Below are 20,528 nucleotides of genomic sequence, written 5' to 3'. Positions count from 1 at the left end.
AAGTGATATATCTATATATAAGTGATATATCTATATATAAGTGATATGTTAGATATATATATATAATATATATAATGTTAGATATAACACGTGTATAACTGACGCAGCAGCAATGATTAACAGTAACAGTTGGACTATTGTTTTACATAGCAAATAGCATTACCCAATATTCCATTTGTTGGCTGTGATCTAATCTAACCACAGGTTACAGCAAATTCATCTGCGGATTTCAGGGTTTCAGCTGCCCTGCAAGGTCTCAAAACCCTCTGGCTGTATGCTTTAAGATTACGGGGCTAACCTGTCCTGCTTATAAGCACGGACAATGCTTGTTTACACAGAAAATTCACACAAGCCTTTTGGAGTTCCTAGCAGGAACTCCAAAAGAATGCTTACAGTATGTTTTGGTGAAAATATTTCCACAGGAGTCTCAGATTTTACATTTTCTTAACATACCAAATGGGTAAGATACCAATTTCTTAAACGACTTGGCTTTTTCAAATACAATTTTACAGCAGCAACACTAATCTCATCTAATAGGATGAGATAAACATAAATTAAACATAGCATAGAGGCGTATAATGTTTGCCATCAGGAAATGGGCTAAATAATAGCAGGTATACAGATCAAGAACTGTACTTTCATTTGTAGATCACTACAATACACCTTAACTTTGAATGCAAATATTTACCTGCAAAGTCAAAGTGCAGGGCTTACTAACCAATAAAGTCCTCTACTGGAATCTGTGCTATGTAAAGAAAAAAGCAAATTAAACTAGCGCTTCTTTATAGCACAAATAAAATTTTTCACTGCTTTCTTAATTCTTATTTGTAGAAAAATGTGGTGCAAGCTGCGAGTACTGAAACAAAGACTTCAGTCATCTCCATATACTGAAGATGAAAAGGAGATCAAGCTGTAGATCCTATTGCCCCTCCATATTAAACAGTAGTAGAAAAACATTGAGACTAAGAACTTATTTCCCCCAAAGCTACACAAATATGAGAGGATTGAAATACCTTTTTTCCCCACTAGAAATATGAAAATACCTATTTTATCAAAATACATTCATAAGTATATTCTTAAATGTTTTATTACCAACAAAATAATTGTGGGTGCCAAAACCTGCACAGTAAGTACATAGAGTTAAGGAGAAAAAAAGCTTTCTTTTCAGAAATACCAATAAATATGCAAGACTCACTTCGGCAGATGCTTTCATCAAGGTATAATGCCTGTAAGGAACAAAGCACACCCTTTTGACCTAGTAATGTTGCTGTCCCCAGAGATGCAAGATGGTTTGTGATATTACTACATTAATATTTAACACGAAGGAATATAAATTCTTATTTGAATTGTTACAAAGCTGCACAGCTTTCAGAATACGTTCTAACCTTTGATGAAGCCTGTGAATGATACACAGGGGCAGAAAATAAGATATTTCTGAGGAAACTGTTTCTGAACATCAGTTGCACACTTTAAAGCAGGTATTGAACTTAAGTTCTGAAAAACAGTGGCTAAAAAAAAACTTTTTTTTTCCCCCAAACTTTTAAATGTAAATTTAGTATTCCACTGGCCTACATCAGATGGACACAAGTAACTATTCACACTTGTAACCAGGGAAAAAGTTTTCCAACCAACTTGCACTGCATGAGAGCTACAAACTCAGTGAAGGAATCTTGCAAAAACTATTCAAAAGAAAAACTGTCAAAAAATATAGATACAGTAGAACATTTAAATTCTAAATACTTGAAACTGCAAAAGTTGGATGAATGTGTTTATAATTTACTCAATCTCTATAGAAAAATGTCAAAAAACGTGGACTAAAAAAAGCAAGTGCAGAAACCATGTATACGCTTACAGAATGAATGCAGTGCTGAGGAAAAACATGTCAGAAACTGAACAATGCATTGGCAAAGATTAAACTTATTTGATAAGGGGAGAGAGAAGAGGAGATGACACTTGTGTACATTTATTTACTCCTCTTGTTCTCCGTAACCCTGCCAAATGCAGCCCAGATTGTTCAGCCCCATTTCCTGGAAGTTTCTGAAGATAACGCAGTGCGTTTTCACTGGGAAGTTCAGTTGATACAGAAATCCTAGCATTTCTGACCCACTTTCTTCAGTTGTGAGGAAATCTTTTAAGAAATTATGCAGTAATATTGCAGGGGTTTCTTTTGAATTTATCCCCCAAACCACATGCTGAATTGTGAAAAGAACCAGCGAGGGACACAGGAGGGGACAAACTAACAGCAAAACAATTCACTTCAAGTTCGAGCAGCTCCTGGCAGGAGCCAGTACTTATTTATTTGTTTCTGAGGATTAACTACACATTAGCTGACATTTTGAATTTTTCTAACACAAGACCTCAAAGCACTGCCCAAAAGGCAACATTGTCCTCTGCTGACATTACGGCAAAGCACTGCACAAGCTGCCTTACGTAAAACAGCAGGCCTGGACACAACCCATCCCATTCACCCCACAGCCCCTCAAAGGCAGACCTCTCCGCCTTTAAATGCCACATTTCAGATCCCTTTTCCAAAAAGGAAATGAAAATGCACGCCATTTAAATGGCGCTTCTGCTGACAGCGCTGCTGTTCAATAGCACACAGCCAATTAATGAAGCCCGCTGGTCATTCGGGAGGTTTAGGTAAAGCTTTTATCAACGTTTTGCTCTTAGCAATTAGTGCTGATAGTCCTGTCAGCCCCTGCCAGACGGGAGAGGCAGGCCTGTAGGTTTAGTGGCATCTCCTTCCCAAATTCATTTCACGTTACCCACCATTTTCTTGTACAAGAGTCAGTTTAACTAACAGGGCACAATCTTAAAACTGCTAGAAAAGGGGAAAACCAGTTCTGGTGTATTTCAGTTTTTCAGTAATTTCTTCTGTTAATTCACATAATGAGACGCAGGTCCTCACTTCCAGAGCAAGCCATCTGAAAAACACAGAAAACCTATTCTTGGAGCGCTATGATTTCTAATTAGCACTACAGCTGCAAGGCAGCCAACAAGACCAGCCTTCATTTCCACTTGCTAAACTTCCCATCTACCCCTTTTTTTCCTGCTGGGAAATCCTAAAGGCATGCAACTAAACCACCTCTCTCTCCCCTTCCACAAAATCATTTTATGTTTGGCAACCAGCTCCATCCCCCTTCTAATCCAGACTGACACGTTGAAGTTACTACCTGAAGTCTCGGCCCCACAGGACTCTGCAGCTGACTTTCAGTCCCCAAATACGTTTCCTTTATGCACGCTGCTAATCTGCTGCTGCTCCGAGATCTGCATGAAACTCACAGAGAACGGGAAGCAGATGGGTTTACAGCCTGCTGTAGGATGCTACAAATTGAAAGGAATCCCAGGGGAAAGCAGCGCTGAAGTTGACAGGCATTCTAAGAGCCCCTGAAAGTTTGGCTTCAGAGCCATCAATCAGGAACATCCCACTGGTCGCGTTCCCAGAAGCTCTGTAATGAACCACAACGTCCAGAGCAGAGACAGGCAACAGTAAATACAGAACGCTGGGGAAAAAATAAGAAAGAGAGACCATAACTCACCCCCTCAGTAGAGTGGTTCGACTCTTAATTGTCATTGCCATATTCCAGGGCACGCCTGAACATTTTCATAATTTAGACTAACTGAAGGCTGCCATCCCTTATTCTGTCCATCAAATGTGGTTTTTTATTAGGGATATTATCTGTTATTATGAAACAGTGACATAGCCATATTAGTTCAAAATGCTAAATAATGATCACTTTGACGTACATTTAAGTTTGCAGAGCAATTTTTAAACTGATACCCCCCAAAATCCTTTTCCTATTATTTTCTCTCAACAGCCACATCTTAAATTAAATCAGGGAAAATTCAAAAAACTCAAAGGAAGCTACTGAAAACAGATTTAGGGATCTGTTACTAACTTCCCAGGGGAACAGAGAAAATCTAACTAAACTGAACCAAAGATAATATATATATTCATGCATTCAGATATGAAAAGTAAATTTACTCCTTTAGCTAAATCATTATAAAATGGAATGGCCTATAAAGACTAAACTGTGCTACAGAACCTGCACAAGCTAGGTAGACAGACCACTATATTAAGAGGTAGTACAATTTTATTTTTTTCTCTGCGTATCTTGTCACCTACTCCCAATCTTAAAAGTGTCTCACGGGAATAGTTGGTGTAGGTGCATCGATGATAAAGAAGTTTTTGCAGAAGAAAAAGCTGGAAACAAAATTCACAATTTATCCGTAATCTTTGCAATTCCAAAGGACATTGATTCTACACTCTAAATGAATAAAACTACCTCACAATTAATGGGTCCTACAGCTGACCTTAGCTGACGGGGAAAAGCACTGAAGGATTGTCATCATGCCATTTATGACTGGGAATGATTCACAGCCAAAGAGGTATCTCAATGGCTTGTTACCATAGCACTGAAGGCCCCCAGTAAAATGGGGTAAATTTACCTCCCGACAGCTTGTGCATTCCTACTACAAGATGCAGTATGTTCACTCAAAAAGTTCGTTGCAGAGAAGAAAATTAAACCTTGCTATCAAAATCTGCAATTTAACACACCACATTTTTTCCATAAGGCTACGAACAGCAGACCCATGCATCTAAACACAATTTTAAAGCTCAGGTCTCTGGGCACAAATCTAAGGATCACTGTCTTTTAAAGAAATGCTCAAGTCAGGGCTCAAAAATGACACGAGGCGTGTTTAAAAAAATGTCACAGAGATAAGACCTCCAAGTTATCTCCAAGTTATTTTCAGTTCAACTCTTCTCTAACTTTGACTTACTTCCCTTCTTGACCCAGAGGGAAAAGGGCAATCTCCAGTGAAGGCCACAACGTGCTGTTTTCCTTGTCTGACATATCCCATTATAGGCAACATTCCATACAGCTGCCAAAGGTGTAAATGGGCATCTGAACAACTGTACTACTTCACAACAAAAACCATGTAAAGTAGTCCACATCTGCAGAAATATCAACTTACCCTAAAGTGTGTGTCATAGCTTTAAAGCCATGAATTCAGCTCCCCAGGAAACTGCCTGAAAACTCTGAATCTTTAGATATTTTATTTACCATGCTTACTACTAATAAGAGACTAAAATTCCCCTGAAAAATAACAACTTGTGCAGCTTTACAAGAAAAAATTAAAAAAAAATAATCAAGGGGTGGCAAAACCTCACATTCCATTACCGCTTTCTTTATTTGACATGGCTACCAACTGCTCTGATTACCTGGCAGCAACACGTTGATTTACTTTCAAGAAGGAATAAAGTACATAGAATTAGATACCCTGAAATATTAGCACAAGTTAAACATCAACAGCTGTTCCTCAAAGTCCATATCCTGAAGTTTCTGAACTTGTCAAAGGTATGATCCAGCAACATAAAACAAAGGGTAGCTTGCTCTTGCCAAGGAGACAATTTTGATAGCAGAGCAGAAGTTTGCCAACTCTTTTCACCATGTCTAAGAGAAAAGCCTGTTCTCCACGAAGGCAATTGCTACAACACACAAAAGCCATTACCAAAACTGTTCGTAGCAGAGAGTTTAAACCTTAGAGTTTAAATCCACAACTCCATTCCTCCTGTCACAGATTACACATGTACTTGTACACGTGTGTACACTTGAAATGCAAGTCAAGACTTTCTCAAGACTTTCCTCTACATTTTAGATAACTCACCGGCATTTTTAGACTTAAAATACCTTTGGAAATGGTTTTGTTGTGTAGGAATAGAGAAGAAATTATGCGTCATTTTATATAAAAAGTCAAGTCTAAATAGAAGGCTTATTAAGGACTGCCTTTGAGACCCACATGCATCATTGCAGAAAGCAACCTACTATCCTGTTCTTCACTAGGATTGTCTACAGTCTTTGTTCTGACCTTTATTCCAGGTCTTTATGGACAGGGCCAGCGCAGAACAGACATCAAATGAGGATTCCCTCTCTGTTCTGTCTTTTCTTGGACTGGCGATGGAAATGAAATCAAAACTGTTAAGCAATTCTGTGGAAGAAGAGGCAACCGATCTCAGAAACTCTTCTTTCAAGTGTAACCTCAGAGGTGCGAATTGAAAGTAGCTATAGTGTTTCATCAGAAACAGCATCTCTGACCTCACATGAATGCTTGCTGTCTTAGAAAAGTCATTTACCTGCTCATATACTCATTCCTTCAGATTATTCCACACCTTCTGCCTACGCACATCCTGCTGCTTTAAAAATAACACACAATTCCTGTTCAGTATTAATTTCAGTAGATTTTAGTACATATCACTATTATTGCTCAACAAGACAAAACCCAATCCTTTTCAACTGAAATACTCAATTTCAACGCCTACTCACTCTCAGTTGCTTATCTTTTCATTAACCATGTATTCAGTAGTGCAAATACAATCTATTTTCAATTCTGCTCCAAAACATCTAGTTATCTCTCTCTTTGTGGTGTAAAAAAAGATGGAACTTGAGCAAGGACAAGCCTGTTGAGGTTTACCTTTCAGGCTGGAACTTGTTTTCAAAGTAGGTAGCAATCACTGAAACCTACTGCTCAAATGCAAATTAAAAGGCTATCATAAACACGCATGAACTAGCTCTCCGTGATAGAAATACCTCAGAGGCAATTTAGATAATATATCAGTCAGGTGGCGTAATGGAAGTGCAGCCTTTGAGAAATCTGCACTTTCACATATCTATAACATTCTGCACACGATCCCGGGTGGCAACATCTTGGAAACAGGTCCTACGCTGCTTGGTCTGATTTTTGCTCTTGTTGCCGCCCTTTTTTTTTCCCCCCCTCTGAGGATGAAAACATTCAGGAGCTCTACACAGGAGAACCCATAAGAATAATAAGCAAGAAACCCGTGCACATTTGTGAGCACAAAGCCAGATCTAGAGGCAGAGTATTCATGTCCACGTTCATATCAGCACTGAAAGATGAAGCATCAAAACCCTGTGACTCCAGAGGTGCAGAGTCCAAACTTCTTTAAAGTCTGCAGCTAAAGCACTGTGTACAAAAAGAAAAAAAAAATGTGAAAATGACAATTAGAACAAAACACTTAAAAAGTGAAAAATACTGCTAGGGTCATTCTCCCCCACCCAAAGGGAAGCAAAACGTGGTGCTTTAACTCTAGAGACAGTATGAGGGAACACAAGCAGACACATCAAGTCTGATAACAGTGTTTAAGTTGTGCTGTTCATATTAGTGCTGCTGCCTATCCATATTTCCAAATGACAAAATTGGCTTAAGAATGTAGAGGCACAGCCAACTTGATTTGGCCCATCCTTATTTCATGCTCAGAGCAACAGCTGTCAAAACTAAAGCAGCAATACGCTCGGCGCAGAGAAGTGAGCGTGTGGATGACAACTAAAATTACATTCTTACCCTCCTGCAGTCTGGAATCACAGTCACGCTGCACCCTACCATCTCAGCCAAATGTACCCATTGATGAATGTGCACCCAACCAGCCCCTTTTACTAACCTCAGACCTACAACTTCCAGCAGCAGTACTTCCAGTACCACTAAGACCTTCCTCGTGCTACAGATCTTTTTCTTCCTTCAGCATGACCGAGATGCCACCTTCCCTCAGATGACCTCCTAATGTTTCAGCAGGAGGTTTTGTGCAGCTACCAAAACAAATACAGTGCTCTGCAACATAACCATCCATAGTGTATGAAACTTTAGTTTCTACATGAAAAACCATCTGAGAGCCAGTGCTGTGTTGCTGCTGCTCCTCCCTCTTTTTCTGGGGAAACCAAACAAGGAAGAATACCTCACAACTTCAAAATCACCAACTTTCTAAGATACAAGGGTGGCTGCTGCTTCAGCTTCCTACTCCCTTAACGTCACAGCTCCAAACTTCCTTTCTCTTAGAAAAGCCTAAATCCATTTAAAACATCACCTTTGTTTAAGCTACTTGGATTATTTTCATTTCTTTTCAGGCGAATTTGTGATGCGCACTTTGCAAGCATCCATTTTAGAGATGGAAACTACAAATCTCAGTATATTAAAGCTCACTGGCAACCCATTTGCATGCCTGTAACAAATGCTTTGCCTGAATGTTTCAGGTTGGTATTTATTACTAGCTACCTTCAAGTGGCATATGAGAAAATAAGGATTTTTCCAAAATAAACAGTAATAGATATACTACTCCACAGCTGCAATCTAATTTATATATTGGAAGCTGAAAAACCTCTGAAGTTAAGGGAGGAAAAAAAGATACATTTCACAATTAATCAATTTGCTATCTTCTACAGAAGATTAATTAAAGCAATGCTGCCTGGACCCAAACAGAAAAATTCACCTTTGGGACCACATCTGCACGTGCAAGTTAGAGCTTGAAGAATGGGTGGCTAATTTCAGGCCGCATAGGAGCTATTTCTACCCTAAACAGCTGCTAAGCTAAGGCCTGCACACTCGCTGTCAGTTTATCGTGGATTATGCTGGGCAGCAGAAGAGTCAACAATGCAGGGGACGGGACACATGCCACAGATACTTTGGAATGCACAAAAGAACACGATAGGGATACCCCATTGCTGCTTTGCATCCTCCTAGGAACACAAACTATGCCAACAGGCTAACTCCCCTGAAAACTTGCAAGCAAGCATTCCAGGGCAGTCCTAAAAATAATAGTAACACCTTCACGGGGCGCACTGTGTGAACTCCGAGCAAGTGTTGGACACCTCGGCTCTGCAGTTAACCAGCTCCATGTAACCTGCTTGCTGTTTGCAAAATACAGAAGTGGTTACTGTTAATCACAGCAAGCAAAATAGTTGCAAAAATCCTCCACCAGGTATCACAGCGATGTATTAGCCTATTTTAAAATAATATTTAACAGCTAGGTGATGTTAATTTTATACATGTATGTATACAAGTTTGCACACTACTTTAGCAAATTCTGCTGGCCTATGTTGACAGAGAAAATACAAAAAAGACAAAAATAGAGAGGCCTCTCTCCCCTGCAACTGCATGTTCTTAACCAAAGCAGCTTGAAATGTCAGTCAAAGGTAATTCCTGAGAGGCCCCCACACTCGCTGAGCTCCCTTCACTAATTAACAGATCATTAGGAGGAAAGAACCCCTAACTGTTCGCCCTCCGCACCACATACTGCCTTAATTACCTTTGTGAGGCTACCCATTTGTCTCGCAGTCATTCTCTCCAAAATCCCAAGTGGATTGACTCAACAGGGAGAAGGGCGGAGAATAAAAAAAAAAAAAAAAGGTATTTTCATACACACATTTATGGAAATCCCTAATCCTCATAACTGGCAAAGAATTGAGGGGCTGAGCATTTCCAGCAAGATTTAGGAAAGGGGATCTCACTAAACCATGGCAGAGCCAGAAGCGACAGGGGACTAAAGGAACAAAAAGCTCTCGGGATTACAAATGGGGGTACATCACTGAAACACTTTCCCTTTGTGAAGCTTTTGAAAAAGTTAATTTTATCATCACTTCATAGTCATGACAGCTATGGGAAACAGCAAAACGCTGCCACAGCTGTTGTTTGCTTTTTCAAGACCATTGGAACAGGCACTTACGCCTTTCCTTTCAAAGTGCTTCCTTGCAGAGCTCCTAATGAACAAGGTCTCTCCAGGTTTATGCCCAATTGCCACGTGAATCCTCTTGGAGATGAAATATAAGCTTTACTGCTAGTTATCTTACAACAGAGGTTAGATTGCTCTTCTTCTCCCCACTTCTCTTCACAAATGTTAAAAACAAAAAACACCCCACAGCACAAGCTGACATCTTCACAGAGCTTTTGTTGGATGCACCTCAATAAAACACATTAAAACCGGGCAAGAATCACTGATGGCAGGCGAGATGAGAGACAAGTATTGCCAAGGAACCACTTCATTTACTGTATTCCATTTCTAGGGCTCCACTTTCTACTTCGGGCTTGTGTTTCACAAACACCTTTTAGGATAGAAAGCTCCAGAGAGTTAAAAAATAAATTAAAAAAAAAAAAAAAAAAAAGTCTCTCTCCCAGTGCCAGGGATAGCACTTTTCTTTCCAAAACTAAATGCAGGAAACCGTATACTTGAAATCTCCAAGTAGGTTAGCATATCCTTAATTTTGGTCCCAAAGCAAAGCAACTGAGAGAGTCCAACACATAGAACATCCCAAGTTGGAAGGGACCCACAAGGATAATCAAGTCCAACTCCTGGCTTTGCACAGGACTACCTAAAAATTAAACCACACATCTGAGAGCATTGTACAAACACTTCATAATGTAGTAACCCCCTTTTTCCATGAAATAAGCCTTTGGGAGCTCCAGTGCATTCATTTCATCATGCTGAGAAAGCTTCCAGCTATACCTCAGTAATGATCAGAGCTCGTGGTAATTCCCATCTACAGGCCACTCAGGTCTCAATAACAATTCAGTCCACTCATGGAACACAGCCCTGAAAGAGAAATGGCCCCATGAGAGCCAGCTGATGCTCAAGGACAACCTCTTCAAAGCACAAAAACAATCCACTTCACTTGCAGAAAAAGTCGGAGAGGTATGGCAGAAGACCTACGTGGGTTAACACAGAACTTGTGGATGAGTTCAGAAACAGAAAAATGAAGTACAGAGAAGGTAGAGGTAAGAAAAGGAATACTTGGTAGGGGTTGAAAAACATTGCTTGAGCAGGCAGGAGAAACTAGAAAAGCCCAAGCTCAGCTGGGATTGAAACTACAGTGGGATGTTAATGGTCAACAGAAGGTTTCTACAGGTATGCTGGCAACAAAAGGAAGATTAAGAAAATTGTAGGTCTGCTGCTCAACAAGCAAGGAACCTAATGGCAAAGGACCTGAAAAAGCCTTTGGTACTCAATGTCTTCTTCCCATCATTTTCTTCTGATGATGTCTGAGCCCAGTAGCAGAATACTGCAGAAGGGGAGCATTACCCACATGAGGGTAAGATCAAGCTAGAAACAAATTAAACAAGTTGGACATGCACAGACACACAAAAGCAGATAGCATGTGTTTTCCTGGCTCCCCTGGCGAATTACAGAGGCAAGTTTTCTTCCCAGAAGCCGCATCCATCCAGCAGAGATTTAGAAATAGCAAATCAATCTGATCAATTTGATTGTCTTCTGTAATAAGATGACTGACTGTAAAGGAGGAAGGAATACTCGAGATTGTTTGCCTTGACTTTAACAAGCTTCTGACACAGTCTCTCCAAGTATCCTTAGAGCTAAATCGGTAATGTATGAACTGAGTAAGTGAACTATGAAGCGAGTGACACAGCAGCTGGGCTCAAAGGGCTCTCATCAAAGGTACCAGGTCCAAGTGGTTTTCGATGGAGTTTCTGCAAGATCAGTATTGGGTGCAAGAGTGTTAGTCTTTACTAACAGCCAGGATGGTGGAACAAAGTGCCCTCTCCACCATTTTCCTGAGGATGCCGAATTGGGCAACTGGCTGATATGCTAGAGGGGAGATCTGCCACTCGGTGAGACCTCGGTCAGCCGGAGAAACGGCCTGACAGGAACCTCATGGAGTTCAACACGGGCAAAGTCCTGCACCTGGGGTGGAATAACACCATACAGGCTGAGAGCCAACTGGATAGAAAACAGCTCTTCGCTGTCCCCCGCGACAGAAAGGTGCTGGGGGACAGGTTGAACAGGAGTCAGCAGTGTGCCTCTTGCAGCAGAGGCAGTCAGCTGCATACTGGGTGGACTGCGTTAGCAAAAGCAGAGTGAGCAGATCAAAGGAAGTGATTCTGCCCTTTTACTGGCCCTTGTGGAACCACATCTGAAGAATTCTGTCCAGTTTGGGGTTTGTCTGTAGCAGACAGAGGTTAACATATGGGAGTGAAGTCCAGCACAAGGCTACCAAGATGAACAGTGACTGGAGAACAGGGTACAAAGAAAGGCTAAGATAATTGTTTTTGAAAGAAAGGCGTAGCTGCTGCTTTCAGCTACCCAGCTGCTGGTTATAGAGAAGGCAGAGACAGACTCAGAGATGCACAGGAAGAAGACACAAGCTGCTGCTCCAAATAGGTTCTTCAGATAAAATTTTTAACAATTTCATTCATAGGTACTCAGAGACCGTAGAACCTCCATCCTTGGAAATATTTAAATCTCAGCTTGAAAAGACCCTGAGCAACCTCACCTACAGTAGCCTTGCTTTGAGCAGAGAGTAGGACCAAAAGACCTTTAGAGGTTACTTCCAAGTGACATGATCAGCGATCTCCCAGAAGAAGCAATCAAAAAAAAAAAGTCTAGAACTTGACCCCAGCGGGTAAACGCAGTGAGACTCACCACTCCTCCTTGGCTTTAGAGAAAAGGCTTTGACAAATTAACGTAGATCAAGAAATGAGGGGAGGGAAGAAAACCCAAGCATTTACCACAATAAAAAACAGATGAACAGATTTACTTTGCTTACCAGAAACCTCAAGCTGCATACATAATTCCTTGGAAACTCAAGGTACGCACAGAGCACCCGCACGCACATAACTGCACACGATGTCCCATCTTCACTCGGTTTTCTCTGCTTTCAATATTTCAGTCAGTGTGTGGTTTAAGATACATTCCACTACTTACTTCACATTTTGCTTAGTGCCAGTGCAAGCATCAAAAAAAAGTTTGTGTTCCAACACCTACGCAAAGAGCAGATATTGTGTCTCACTACAGGGTTACAAGAGGCGTGCATGCACGTGTGTGAAGGAGCATCCAGGTTTGGTTCAGTTGTATATGTGAAAAAATGACAGAACTCTTCAGCAATACGTCTTGTCAGTTTTGGTAATCACCAGAGCGCAATTTAGTATGGACAGGGTCCTACAAGCGGTTTGCAGAAATACAGCACCCTGACAACAGCATCTTCGAATGGCAGTGAAAAACTATTCCCAGTTACTGTTGAGCACAGCTTTACAGAACCATCCCTAACAATGTAAAATTAAATACCTGAAAGACAATAAACTGAAAAGTCAAAGTGTCAAAAACCTGTTAGGAGCTTTTTAAAAATTCCATTCTACAAGAAGTTGGAATTACTATTTTGAAAAGAAAATCACATTTCTACCAGCTGTTAGCATGTTTCTGATGAATGAAGATGCATTGGAGAGGAAGGAAGCGCAAAGATAGAGCCCACAGCAAGAAATTCTGTTCTCCATTCCTTTCCTAATCCCATACAATGCACCTGACCACTTCTGCTTCTCAGGAGCTCTCTCCAGTTTAGTTTTGGGAAAAAACATTGCTTAGCCTCTGACATCAACACGCTAAATTGCTTCTGCTTAAATTTCCAAACGTTCCTCCTCTACATCAGTGAGAACTCAGTCCTAGAAAAATATTTTAAAATATTCTTAATGCATCCAAAACCACTCCATTATTGAAGCATCCATTACTTAAAGATATCTCTAGACTCTCATGAAGAGCTTGTGAAGCAGCTCTGGTGCGTGATTATACGATTTATAGCATATTTTTATATTTTCTTTTCACGCGAGACAACTCTCTCCCTTCAAGCAAACTACATTCAATAGATTCACATAATAAGGTTTGAACAACAACAAAAAAAAGCCGAGAAGTCACATAGAATATCCACAAACTATTCAAGCGAGGTTTACAGGAGAGCCTGCAAGGTAAACAATTGTTCCTCCTGAATAGCAGCATATAATCCTTAGAGATATTCTAAAAGAACTAGGTTTGATTAAAACAAAGGAGAGGACTGCTGTGCAGCAAGAGGAGCAAGTGGTATACTGTTTTCCCAAGAAAGTGGCAAGAGGACCAGTGTCTTGCTTAAGAAAGCTGCCCTACCAAAAAAAAGAAAGCAAAGCAGAAACTAAGGATATCAAAAGAAAATGAAGATAAGGAGCATCACCTGTCAGCAACAGGATCTTTGACGTTATACTGTCAGTAACTCATTTCTACATTTTCCAACACTGCCTTGGTGTGCTGCTTGAAGAATCATTTCAGGGTTCAGGAGCAATAAGCTTCCCCTGTCTGCCCAACCCCCTCCAAATTCTCAGGGACAGTTCCTCAGTTAACAACTAATTTTGTTTTCAGAGGGCATGACAGATGATGGATAACTCTTGTGCTATTCTTGCAGGAAACCCTTTTCATTACATAAAAGCTCAGTGGCCTACAATTTGCCTCCAATTATAGTCTTTGACTAATGCTCAAATTCAGAATAGTTTGAGCAGGATTCCTATAAATACACAAAGAAAGGCAAGTGCATAGAAATATGCTCCACTCACTGCAGAACTGTACAGAGTTCGGTTCCTTTTGATATAGCAAGTAGTGAACTGCCCATTTGACAGTAAGATAAGACAACATTTTATTTAATTTTCATTTTTGCTATTGGGGTACTTGACATTATGCTAACAAGACACAAAAAGCAACAGCAGTCAAACAAGAAACAAAAATATTACCCCACAGCATTTTTTTTCCAGTTAAGATTTTAATAGAAGACTGCAAAATCATGGTCTTCTTCTAAGTTCCTCTTCTAAATTCCTGCTCCTAGCAGCTGCAACTGTCCTGCTATGTCAGTAGCATTTGGAAAGCTCAACAAAAAACACAAAAATTACAGTGTAAGTCCAACAGTAACACTAGGTATTGTCTGGCAACGCTAAACCACATCAATTCACAGGGGAGAACATACAAACAGGCAGCGCTGCTACTCAGAAGATGCTCCAACTTCACACATCCTCAGAGTATCTGGGGACAAGTATGTTCTTCCAGTGGTGTTGCAAAACATGTTAAGTAGGTGTTCTTGGTTTGTCCGGGACCCCTTTCTGAACAAGCTACAAAGAAACGCGTAGCAGTAGTGGTCTGACACCTGATAGACCTCCACAGATTGAAGTGCAAGAACAGGGAAATCCTTTTACAGTTGCTCAAGGGGAAAAAATAATAATAAAAAAAAAATGCAAAGAACTTCCCCCTTCCCTTTCCTCACTGTCAGTTGGTGGCTTCCTCTGTCCCCATCTATTCCCCAGGGACACCGCCTGCCTGAGCCTCCCAGCGGCTTACTGAGCAACGTATCTGCTGTGCACGTGCAGTAGAGGCATGTGCAGTGAGTGGAGTGTCCTGTTCTACAATTTTCGTTACGCACCTACAGGTGGAGGCAAACACAGAGAGACACTGGGCAGAGCAAAGCCAAAGAACCACACCCTGCCTTACAGAAGATGGGACGAGGCACAGCGTTTATTCTGCTGTCTTGGATTCATCAGACCCATCCTACCTAGCATCAAGCCATATACCAACGTGGCAGAAACATCATTCAGCTGCGAGCAAGAAGTGCTGTTACTTATTCCAGTCTTGCCATCAGCTAGCTGGACAAGCAATCCAACCTCCAGTGGGATCAGAAAGTGTACTAGAAAATGCAAAGAGGGAGACCCAAAGCCCTCTGAAATGTTAGTGATCTCCTGCTGCCAACTGTTTTCAGGCAAAATAACTTCTTTTCACATTGAGATCATACCTTTCTTTCACAGCATTTCAATCCTCCATGTCTTTTATATAGCTTTCTGCACATTCATTACAAAAAGTATTTCCTTCTCCCAGTTTACTCTCCTCCAATTAACCACAGCCCTTCCTTCCCTCCCCCTCGGGGAAGGCAGTGTCCTCCTCCCACCCCGACGAGCTCCTGTCTTACTTTCACAACACACAAAAGCAATAACAATAAACCATACTCTTTTTCCTGGTCACCAACTGCTGTGCTAATATACTATGTTGATTCTTCTCCTTGCCTTTACTTCCCCTCTTTAGAGATTAGATTTCATCACCTTCTGGCGCGTATCTGCTTTGAACATTCGGAAGCGTAACACCAAGGCAGGGAGGGTCATTATGTACCAGTGCAAAAGCTCATCCGTAACAACACTTTTTGTGTGCAGAGCTCTGGAAACAAGGGCAATATGTACGAAAAGCAAAGGACAACTTCTTTCCCTCAGAGGTAGGCCGTGTAGAAAAAGAAATATGCTAATCCAAAAGTTTGGAACCTTAATTATTTTTAAACTTCCTTGCTATTACTAAACAAGTCCAGCTTAGTAAGCTGTTTTCAGGGCTGTATATCATTGCGCTCTGTTTTAGGAACCACTGATGTAACACTAATAAGCTCGCATCCACAAAATACACCAACTGCCATGCTCGAGGAGGCTCTGCGAGCCGGCACATCCTTTGGAGGCAGAACAGAGGGCTCTCTCAAACCTCACCATACAAAACCACAGTCATGTTGTGGGTCGTAAGTATTCATAGCGGTTGGTAAGGCAAAAAAGAAGTTACCAGAACTTGGAAGTCAATCTGATACATGCTACCAGGTTCCCTAAATGCCACAAGGAAACAAGCACTCTGCAAACGAGTTTCTCAGCTATCTGAAAGAACAAGGATCTTCTCACATTCCCAGCCCGCTCAGGACAACTGTCACAAAACTCTTAACAAACCTACTGAAAGGAGTGATTCATTGTCTTGATCCAAGGACGTAACCAGGCACCTTACGACACGGGCATGGCTGATGCGACGCTGGAGAATTACACAGGTAGCATTGCACAGGAATATATTAAAAACCAACTCTGATCTGTTTTCTTTTTCAAGTTGTATACACCTAGATCTTTGTAATCTCATTAGAAATGGGTTTGAATAATCCATACGCAGAGAAACAGCAGCTAAAATATGGGAAAGTTTCAGATCTCAGCCAGGATCTATTTCTTAAATTGACGTGCACACAGCCCAACTGACACATAGTAAATTTGCATGGATCCACTGTACCATGAAGAAAGAAAAACACTTTCATTAATTCCTGTCCATTTTTTCAAACCTGTACTTGCCCATTTAAATGTCAGTTTAAAAACAGTACACGCTTCTTGGTTTTGCTTGCTGTGCTTAATACAATGGTTAAAATATTGATTTTAGAACAAGAGTAATGTTGCTCACGTGCTAACGCACAGATATGACCTGAAAATATGAGGTTCATCGCTGTAGTCTCTCTATAGTGAGCTAATACACTATAAATAGCCATCTATATATAAACACCTCAAATGTGTTTTTTCAAGCCATACCAATCACGTATACTTACTCAGCGTGAACCTACAGCAAGCTCTTAATATTTTAACCAAAGCTTATCCAGGTAGCAGTGCTTGTTTCAAAGGGATAACAAGCTCTGGTCCCGCTCATTAAGTGCTTGGATTTACGTTTCTAGCCATTCATTCATTAGTAGATGTATTACTGGGTATTTCCCTTTGGATCCCCAAGGCTCTATCTATCCTAACCTCCAATTATTCCTTGATTTTTTCCCTGGCCAATTTTACTATTTTGTTCAAAATAGATTGATTAAATATGGTGGCATCTAAGACCAGATCTCGCTGAACCCATCCACGCACGTCCCCTTCAGCTCCACGAGTGGCTCATGGTGCGGAAGGCGCAGGATTTGGCCCAACACAACCCTGGCAGGGAAGGAACCGGTAGGTCGGCCTGTTTAAGAGATAAGGCGGCCACCTTATCTCCGCAGCAGGCGTGCATTAATGATCGGGTCCATGTGTGTGTGTGTGCAAATCCGGTTGGTTGCGCGCCTGACGCTAAAAAGAAAAGAAAAGAAAAGAAAAAAAAAAAAAAAAAAAAAAAGGAAAAAGAAGCCACAAGCTGACAACTGCAGGCAAATTCCCCCAGGAACTTTTCCCAACTCCAGCCCCCGAGCTCGGGGGGGGGGGGGGGGGCCGCGGGGCCCCCCCCGAGGGGGGGCGCGCCCCGCCCGGGGGGGTTTTGGGGGGGGGGGAGCCCGGCCCGGCCCCGGTCTGGGGAAAGGGGAAGCGGCGCCAGCGCCTTCCCCTCGGCCAGGCCCGGGCCCTGCCCGCCCCGAGCCCGCAGCCTACGGGCCGGGCCCACGCCGCCGGCCTCCACCGGGCCGTGCCGGGCCTCTGCCTCCTTCCCTCCCCGCTCCCTCCCAGCAGGTGCCGCCCGGGGGAAGGAGGGGGGGGGTAAAACGGGGAGAAAGGGGTCGGGGAGGAGCCGTCGCCTCACCATGAGGAGGACGAGGCGGCCGGGCTGAGGCGGCAGCGGGAAGATGGCGGCTCTCATGGTAGACGAGGCGGCCGGCGGGGCGAGCGGCGGCTCCCTCGCGCTCGGCGGCCGCGGCGGCTCCGCACTTCCCCCGTCGCCAGGAAACGCCCGCGGCCGGCCCAGCGCCGGGGCCGCCGCCCGCCTCCGCCACTCGCTTCCGGCGGGCGGCGCGGGGCGTCACGGGAAATGTAGTCCCGGAGGGGAGGGGGAGGAGGCGGCGGCGCCGAGGTGAGTAGCGGGGCGCTGCGGCTGCGGGGACCGCGCGTGGGGCTCCCCGCGGCCGTTCGGCCCGCTGCGCTGTTTGCGTAGCGGGAGGGCGGGCGTTACGGCTGTTGCGGAGCGGGCCGGGCCTCGGCTGCGTGGCGGGCGGGTGGGGGCACGGGGGGGGGGGGGGGCCCGGGGGGGGGCCCGGGGGGGGGGGCGGGGGGGGGGTGAGGGCTAAGGGGGGCCTCGCTTCGTCCCCATCGAGCTTAAGAAGCCTATTTGTGGTCCGAGCGGGGCTGTGAAAGGCTGGGTGGGGGCTTGTTGGACTCCCGCTGCATCACATTGTGCAAGTTGGACCCCTTCACGCCCCGACAAGCGTAATGTCACTGACCCAGTTACACCTAAAGTTCGCCCTCGTCCAGTAAATCTCAAGGCTTTGCATGCAGGGCTTTCTCAAACAGCTCGTGGAAAGCTGTGCTTGGCGTGCTTCGCATCGCCAGCATGTACACAAGCGTACGAGGAAGCATGAGGAGGGAAACAGCGCAGCGCCATGTAGCAGAAAGTCCTCATGTCAATATTGCAAGTCAGGCCCCGTTTGGCCTCAGGGGAGAGTTTGGCTCGGTCCCTCTGTGACCCTGCAAAAACCATTTGCCCCCCCAGTTTCGTGTGGTGAGAACACCTATATGTGTGTGTGTATACAATATATACATGTATGTATGCACACACATATATCATAGAATCATAGCATGGCCTGGGTTGAAAAAGACCTTAAAGATCATCTAGTTCCAACCCCTCTGCTCTGGGCAGGGCTGCCCACCGCTAGAGCAGGCTGCCCGGAGAAAGAGAAACTGAATGATTTACTTGCTTCCACTAATATAGTGAATATTACGGATAATGCCAAGCATGTAACTTTTTACAAACATATCACGTAGTTATTTCTTGATTTTTTAATTGTTGTTTTTCATCCTGTACAAATAAGCACCTTGTTTTGTTGTTAATGAGGATCTTTATCAAGCCATGTATCTTCATCTGGCTTGATATTCCATTATACCAGTTACCATTATACCATTCCATATACCAGTTAATCTCTTTATCATATACACGAGAGGAATATCTGAGGAAAGTTACGTATTTTCCTTTTGTAGTTCCCCTTAGTATTTCAGAATCAGAGGTCTGGATCAGAGACCTAATATAAACTAGCCCTTTAAATGCAGTAATGATACTATACTGAGAATTATTGTAGAGGTTTTTGGATGCTTCTCTCAGCTGTAGCATTACTGACACTTTATATGGACGTGACTCTTCTTGTTTTCATCTGGACATTATGAACATTTTTATTAATTCTCCTCAGTATGCAGGCGGTTTAATACTGCTTATTTATAGCTGGGATGCCTCAGGTACTTTATTAAGATCTCCAATACTTGCTGAATTTTATACTGCTACCCCTGGATATTTTATTTTATAGTTCATTTATTCATTTCCATTCCTAACTTGTTTGGGGTGACTTTTTAAGGACTGTCACCAGTGTGGATTTTTTTAAAATAAAATTCATGCTAATCAAACTGTAGGACTAACGTCAGGAGAGGTGGGATAGGCAAACTGCAAGTTTTTTCATAATTGTTACTTCTTGTCATAACCTTTCCAACCTTTTCTCATAACTACTACTTTCTGTCATAACCTTTCCAAAATAAAAGTTCAGCAAATATGGCAGTAAAAATGCTATCAGAACATTGCTGACATGTGTTTGAGCTCCCATTACTGCCAGTTCCAGTACTACACTGTTGTAGACTTAGCTTGGAAGCTGGGACATGCTTCACTTCAGGAATTAGTCCATGTTTTGTGCTTCCAGAATGTTGCAACAGTTGTAGTCATCCCCCTGAAATAATAAAAACAAAAAGTTGTTGTTAGAGTCTTGTTATTAAGTTCATCCAGTGAACAGTCACAAAGGTGATTAAGGGACTGGAGCACCACTCCTGTGAGGAGAGTCTGAGAGAGCTGGGGCTGTTCAGCCTGGAGCAGGGGATGCTCAGGAGGGATCTTATCAATGTCTATAAACACCTGAGGGGAGGGTGTGATGAAGACAGAGCCAGGCTCCTATCAGTGGTGCCTAGTGCCAGGAACAGAGGCAATGGGCACAAACTGGGACACAGGAGGTTTTGTCTGAACACCAGGCAGCCCTTCTGTGCTGTGCAGGTGACAGAGCCCTGGCACAGGCTGCCCAGAGAGGCTGTGGGGTCTCCTCCTTGGAGATCTCCAGAAGCCCCCGGACGTGTCCCTGGGCGGCCTGCTCTGGGTGTCCCTGCTGGAGCAGGGCTGGGACCAGGCCTCCAGAGGGCCCTGCCAGCCTCAGCCATGCTGTGATTCCTATTTAGGATTTCCTTTGCTT

General features: G+C 43.0%; 1 protein-coding gene across 1 annotated transcript in view; it reads right to left on the bottom strand.

The window, feature by feature from the left end:
* The window catches only part of ERP44 (endoplasmic reticulum protein 44), a 52,255-nt gene extending 34,154 nt beyond the window's left edge, over positions 1–18,101 (bottom strand). Inside the window, exon 1 of the mRNA XM_035317161.1 lies at positions 17,900–18,101. Within this exon, the coding sequence (XP_035173052.1) occupies positions 17,900–17,956 (57 nt within the window). The 5' untranslated portion in view covers positions 17,957–18,101. The remainder of the gene's footprint in view (positions 1–17,899) is intronic.
* Between the last annotated feature and the right edge of the window lie 2,427 nt (positions 18,102–20,528).

The sequence above is a fragment of the Oxyura jamaicensis genome, chromosome 2, assembly GCF_011077185.1.
Source record: "Oxyura jamaicensis isolate SHBP4307 breed ruddy duck chromosome 2, BPBGC_Ojam_1.0, whole genome shotgun sequence".
Classification (NCBI taxonomy): domain Eukaryota; kingdom Metazoa; phylum Chordata; class Aves; order Anseriformes; family Anatidae; genus Oxyura; species Oxyura jamaicensis.
This window is presented reverse-complemented; position numbering and strand designations above follow the sequence as displayed.